Raw genomic sequence first — 7,002 nt, forward strand, 5'->3', positions numbered from 1 at the left:
GAGATTTTCAGTGGGGAGCTGGGAAATGTGCAAAGAGATTTTGTTTAGAGCTACCTTGTTCTAAAAAGATTTCCAAATGAGTTGGAAAAGGAGATGCATTAAAATGCTTTCCTTGTTGCATTTTTCACAGAGGCCATATCATATTCGCTCCAACACTTCCACAAATGAAATGGCTCACGTGTTCAAGACAGCTACAGTAATGTACCCTGCTGCCTGGTCCAAGGAAATGGTGACACTAATCAAAAAGGTAAGGGCAGCTGTGGAAGCAGACAGCTTAGGAGCATGGATGTTTTATAGCTGGAAGCCTGCTGGAATGAGTTAAGACTTTCCACTGGGCACTCTGGCCTTTGTACTAAATTGTGGGGATTCATTACAAACTGCATCCAGACCCAGTGTCGGTGACTTTCAGATGGTACTATATGATAAATATTGACTTTTTTAATATTATAGACACACTAATGTAATAATCAACTAACAGTACTGCTTCCTGGACTAATGGTGATGGAGTTTGTGTTGGCAACTGTGGCTGCTGCTAATGCATCTCTCCTAAGGACACAGGCAGTCTTCATTTCCAAAGGTTCTTCTATAACTTTGTCAGAATTATACTAGAACTTAGAAGTAGATGCTGATATATATGTACACAAATTCGGCCCCCCAAAAATGCATAAAATTTTTGAATTATGAAAAAACATTCTTGCTAATAATGAAAAGATTTGCAAGAAGTGCAGGTAGTATTGAAATCCGTTGATGTCATGAAGTTTATGCACCACTGTAATTAGTTATTAATAAACTATTATCAAAATTGCTTCAAAATCATTACTGGAATCATTTTGAAGCTGAAAATAATGTTTGTAGTGAAACTGTATCTTCAATAAGCAAAACTATTGTTTCTCAGTATCAGACACTGTATGCATACAATGGCAGCAAAGCTGAAATACTGACCTCTGCTTAACAGTACTAGCTGAAAATTTTTGGAAAATGTATGAATAAATTTTCTAATTTTCATATAAGTCTAAGCAATAAAATAGTACTTAACTTACCGTGTTTTGTTCCAAATAGTATAGAGAAGTGTTATTTTGTCCTCTCTAATGAAACGCTCTCAAACTCTTTTAATGGAAACAAGACATTAATTCCTTGCTGAGACAGTAACGCAGCATATTTCCAAGACAGAAATTGAAGAATATCTCAATATACTTAAAATTATATGGAGCTGCAATTTCATTAAGCCTAACAGCAATATAGGTATATTTACTGCAGATGTCCTTTGTGTTGATATTCATTTTTATGTTAGAGGTTTTTCCCTTGGACCACAACATGCTGCAAGCCATACAGACTCCCTTGTGAATAAATAATGCAATGTCGCAATTTAAATTTTCAAGTGTCCTTTGCATCTGCTCTGACATCCATAGGTATTATAAATGAAGCCAACTAGGGTATTTTCCTGGCTGAAGCATCTCCTGTGAAATTTTGTATGTATTAAGGTTCAAAGCAAAATATCATTCCTAGCAGACCTGCATCACTCATGTTAGTACTTAAACACTGAGTTCCATCGGGAGGAAATGGACTGTGAGTGATGTTATTGTTTGGTCTGTATATACCACACACTCTGCATAGCTTTTGCCTCCCACAGCTCAGCTGCAGGCACTAACATGGGATGGAGACTCAAAGGGGTCCGGAAGGTGCAGATTGTCTGTTTTTCCTGCATGCTGCACACAGTCATCAGTTTATGCAATGCTGAATCCTCAATTTTTAAGACAATACTCAATCATTTCCTTCCACACAAGCAATTCCTACAGCACTGTTGAAAAAGAATAAAAATAAAAATCAGAAAATAAGCAGTGTGAATCCATTATTTCACAATGGAGTGATGCATATTAATATTCCATGATTAGAGTTAGAAAACAGGAATGCTTTACTGATATGCTATTAAAATTGGAAAGCAGAAGCAAGAGTTCCCTATTCTGTAACAAATGCTTTTTCTTTTAACCTTGGGCAAATTGTTTAAAGTCACTGTGCCACCTCAGCTCCTCCTCCTAAAATGGTGATAAAAGTTGTTAATAAAAATGAGAATAAATAGAATTAAAGATTGTGAGCTACTTGTATATTCTGGTGAAGGTTGAGACAGCCATTGAAAACACCCAGTATTAATGCAGCATTGTTAATTGAGCTATATTTCCTGGAGCTTTATTCAGCAGAGCCTTTACCATTGTCTTTGGCAGACAAGTAACATTTGAATAGTTTCAGTTTGCTTGCTTGCCCCAATTATCTGTAGCTTATGTGTTTAACAGTTTTAGCAATCACCCCCTTCACAGAGGTGACTTGCACTTGTTTGGTTGCTGGTGCCAATCTCCTGGTTGTATGGAGTAAACTGACGGTCTAACCCAAATGGCAGACCTACCCAGGCCTCAAGCTTGTCCTCAGGTACAAATGACAATGATGTTCTTGAGCACCTCCTTGCCTTTGTAACCACATGCTGTTGCCACTGCACTTCCCTGGGTACCTGAACAGAGTGCAGGGGCAGTAACTAGCTAGCAAAGGCAAAACTGGTACATTTGTGAAAAAGCAGGTATGGACACACATATACTCAAAAATCTGATCATTATTTCCCTTCTCTAGCTCTTTACCCAGTGTAACTTCACCAAAGACATGTTTGTATGTACCTAATCTTTCATTTCATGTTCTGGGGTCTCATTCTAACCTCTTGCATTTCACTCTTCACTGCAGTTGCTCGAGACAAATCCTGATAAGCGTTTTTCTCAGCTGAAAGATATCCAGGACTTTCCATATCTGTCAGATGTAAACTGGGATGCTGTTCTCCAGAAAAGGATAATGCCAGAATTCATTCCCACAGTAAGGCCATTTTAAGTTTGAAATGTTCTTAATGAGTCAAAGTTCCTGTAACACGCTGCCCTTGCACCTTGCATCAAATCAGAGTGGGAACACAAAAACATCAGATGTCCTAAGGTAAAGGGGAAAAGAGGCAAGTGCAGAATTTTCACTTTCCTGTGGATGTAATAAAGACTAATGGGGGGTAACTATAAAGTATGGGTGCCCCAAACATGATCTGCTCAGTTTATAATATTATCAGAATTTCTGGTTACAGACTTGGTTTTACATGCCCATGAGCACCCTTGACATGTCAGATCAAATACATGATGCTATTTCTTGTGAGACATCCTGCACCGAACCATTTTTCTTAGCAGCCCTGTTTAGAACCAGCTCTCCAAATGCAAAAATTAAAATTAAAATTAAAATTAATAATAATAATAATAATAATAATAATAATAATGATGATGATGATGAGCAGACATAGACTCATTATGAGCCTGGAAATCACCAGTCATTATATGATAATTGTTTCTTCCTGTAATGACTCTCCCTAACAAGCCCATTGTTCATAGTAAAAGAACAAATACAGTAGATTAGTGTTTCTGATCCTTTTTTAATTGGATTTAAGCAGCACAAAAGTAACATAACCCTTTTTGAAAATAATCCAAGCATTGTTCTGTGCAGAGTAGCTCCAACTGGTTTTCACTTGGAGCCAAACAAAAGAAAGACTAAACTATGAATATTTATCTGCTTTTTTCCCCTCAGTCAGTGGTTTTCTCTGTGGTGCTTGTACATGTATTGCTTTAAAACCCTTTTTACAAGACCTTGTACACCTTCCCGAGAGAGGCACAGCCCAGCCAAGAAACACAGTTCTCACTGTCACTTTGAAGCAGCCAATGGGTTGAATATAAGTAGTAAGCACAAAGGGAGCAAGTGTTCTTTCAAATGATGCAAACACACCTTGACAATGTTCCACTGGCTGAGGAAACTGATAAAACATGTAAGATGTACAGCAGGTGTTTTGGCTATGTGTGCAATTGTAATTAATTCATTTTTTACAAAATTCAGTTCCCAGATGCATTCCAATTTATGAGAGAGAGTCTCTTCAAGACAGGCACTAGTCACTTCAGGCCACCTTTCTCTCCCCTCCAGAAAGGCAGACTGAACTGTGACCCAACCTTTGAACTTGAAGAAATGATCCTAGAATCCAAACCTCTTCATAAGAAAAAAAAGCGCTTGGCTAAAAAGGAAAAAGACACCAGCAAAAGCAATTCCTCACAGGTGAGAGCAAGCAGGTATATGCACATGGTTGAGAAGTCTCATTTTCCATGAAAGCTGACTATTGCTTAGCAAGACCACAGCAAACTGTTTAAACAGACTATGTTTATTCCTTCAGGCAATTTTTTCTCGCAAGAGTTTCCTGCATTCCTTACCCAGATGTACTCCTCAGAATGGTACAGCAGGACCAACACACACTATTGCTTTTCTAAAATCTCCAATTAGGTGTGTGTGTTATGGGGTGGGAGGTGGGGGGTATGGTAGCCTGTAAATGTTTAAGTTAGGTCTATCTAAGTTGCAAAACACTCCAGAGACACTGCACAGTTTTTGTGGTGCTGGAGAGATTCTTCTGGGTAGAAATTTGTTCTTTTGCTCACTTCAGTTCCGTCTTAGGTTCTGCAAAAACATAAAACATATCCAGGACCATAAGCAACCCAGGAAGAGGTAGTGCTTTGAATACACAAACTGCTATCAGTGAGCTTAGCAAAGTCCTGGGTTTGAAATATTCTGCTAGTCAGGAAGTGGTGTCAAAACTCTTACTGGCTTCAATAATGCCAGAATTTCCTGTCTAGATCATGAAGATTGCTTTGGCTTTTTTTTTTTTTTTTTAAAAAAAAAAAAAAGCTTCATTCTTCTTTGTCCCTTTAATTATATGGTACTGAGATTTTCTTTAATACAGTTATGAAAAGGTAAGATGCATTTTTGACCACCTTATATATTTTACCAAACCCCCAGTCATAGTTTTTTCAAATGCAAAACTGATTCTTTTTTATTTGTTACCAATGGAAGCAAACATCCTTTAAAGCAACTGTTCTTCTGCTGCTGGAGTTGGCAGGGTGGCCAGAGCACTGTCCAAAGGCAAGTTGCTCTGTGCAGGGAGCAGACCTCAGAGAGTGGGTCGGTCTGGTTTCATGAAGCCAGGATGAATTGTGAACATTTATTCAAGAACGAATAGGCGAGAACATGTTTAAAGGTGACTTAACTTGGAAATGTGTTTATCTGCAAAAAGGAGCCTTGTTGATCAAAGCACCCCAGCATTAAAAATCAACTGGGAACTCAGGACTTGACCCTGCATAAAGTTTGGCTTTATGTTTGGCTTTATGCAGTGTGCCATGTGTGTCATGTGCCCAGTGTGCCACGCCCTCCCTTGGCACTGGAGCCTTGTGCTTATTTGCCTTTCCAATAGCAAGAGCTTGGATAACTTGCTGTGTTGAGTCAAGATCTGTATGCCTGTTTAGGAGTACAGCTCTCTACACAGTTAACATAAGCAGCCAGAATCTGAATGGTTGCTTTAATGTAGACCTTCCACAAAACAGAGCATGAAATAGCTCGTGAGCTGCTGCCTCCCTCCTGCATTGTGCAGGAAATCTTGGGTACACTTCACTGTTTTAGGATTTTGCAGCCTGAGTTTTTTCTGCAATAGAATAGTCCCTGTGGATATACAATGTATAATTTGGAGCATGTATACCTACTGAGTTCTGTGTGAGGAGAGCTGTAATTCCATTCTCCCAACTGCAGTGCTGGAGATGCTCGGTACCTAAAGATGTCTCTGTATATCCTTGAAGCTGCCCTTGTGAAATCTTTTTGTGTCGACTGTGAATTTATTTTGTTATTCCTCATCCTTTTATTTTTCTATTCAAACGTGAAAGGCCTACCATCTTCAAAAGCACCTAGAGATGCTCCAGAGGGACTTCATTGTTTTCAACAGAGAAAAGTAAGTATTGATAATTAGGCAGTGAAACAGATGCTGGCACAATGACAAAGACTTTGGCAGACTCGGGTTTTGGGCCACCTCAGCAAACTGCAGACTGGGTTTTAGCAGCTTACTGAGGAAACTGTTGAGAAAAACAGACACTGGTGAAAGCAGCTTCAGCTGTTGGCTGCCAGGGACTGAAGAGGTGTTCTCATTCATGAGGAGGCAGCCAGGCCCATGGCCACAACCTGTGCTCATGGCCTGGCTTGCGGGGGCTGTTACTGGTAGTCCTGCAGTCAGCTCCCATCTCTAGTGGTACTACCAGTCCTGCCTCCAGACCACAGAGCTGCAGAGGGTAGGACCAGAAGCTGGTGGTAGAGCCCAGTGCCAGGCACATTCCTGGGCCAGGCGCTCTAGAGTGGTCGCTGCCTCCCGCTCCCCCACACCGTGCTGCAGCTGCAGCCAGGTACCCTGCGCACACCCCTGCCAGCGTGGAAACTTCACGTCTTTGTGTGGATGTCAGCCCCCGGGGCTGTGGCAGGGGTGCTGCCTCTGCAGGGAGGTGCAAGCCCAGGCCTCGGTGTCCACAGCAAAGACTTTCTTCCTCTTCCACCACTTTGCTGCTCCTGTCCTCAGTCCTCAGTGCCCCCACCCTGCATGCTGTCCTGCCACCAGGAGTGGGGTGGGGAGGGGCAGGGACAGGGAGGCAGGCTTGGTTGTAGCATGGCCAGGCTGTTCCCAAGCCCATAATGGACCTGCTGAAGTTCGGGTCTTCTCCATGGGTGGGCAGCCATCATCCTCCAGCAGCAGCCTGCACAGGAGGGCACTGGGCTGGTGCGGGAACAGACAGCTCACAGGCAGTGCCAGACCCTTCTGCAGCTTAACCTTCTGTTCTGCCCTAGGGTGCAACACCAGCACAACAAAACCCAGGAGCATGCAGCACTGGCGAATTGCAGAGGCATGCACAAGGATGGCCAGAACAACAACCTCTGAGCACAATGACCCTGATAGTGCTACACAGCCCCACCGTGCCTCCTCCCACCCTCCCGCAGACCTGGGTGTGGAGGAGGCCCTGTGGAATGCCCTAACAGTTTGCCACCAGCGATTAGAATCAGAGCCCATTATTTTGCCTTTCTTGGTGGCAGGAATGTGACTGAGCCACTCAGCACTCTTCCCTTTGGGCTTGGCTAGCCAGTATTGCA

General features: G+C 42.0%; 1 protein-coding gene across 1 annotated transcript in view; it reads left to right on the plus strand.

Moving 5' to 3' along the window:
* The window catches only part of STK32A (serine/threonine kinase 32A), a gene marked incomplete at its 5' end in the record, with an annotated part of 31,041 nt that extends 24,039 nt beyond the window's left edge, over positions 1 to 7,002 (plus strand). The window contains 5 exons of the mRNA XM_082771317.1: positions 131 to 247; positions 2,725 to 2,850; positions 3,982 to 4,110; positions 5,757 to 5,821; positions 6,703 to 7,002. Of these exons, the coding sequence (XP_082627443.1) occupies positions 131 to 247; positions 2,725 to 2,850; positions 3,982 to 4,110; positions 5,757 to 5,821; positions 6,703 to 6,793 (528 nt within the window). The 3' untranslated portion in view covers positions 6,794 to 7,002. The remainder of the gene's footprint in view (positions 1 to 130; positions 248 to 2,724; positions 2,851 to 3,981; positions 4,111 to 5,756; positions 5,822 to 6,702) is intronic.

This window comes from Aythya marila, assembly GCF_965140915.1.
Source record: "Aythya marila genome assembly, chromosome: 14".
Taxonomy (NCBI): Eukaryota; Metazoa; Chordata; class Aves; order Anseriformes; family Anatidae; genus Aythya; species Aythya marila.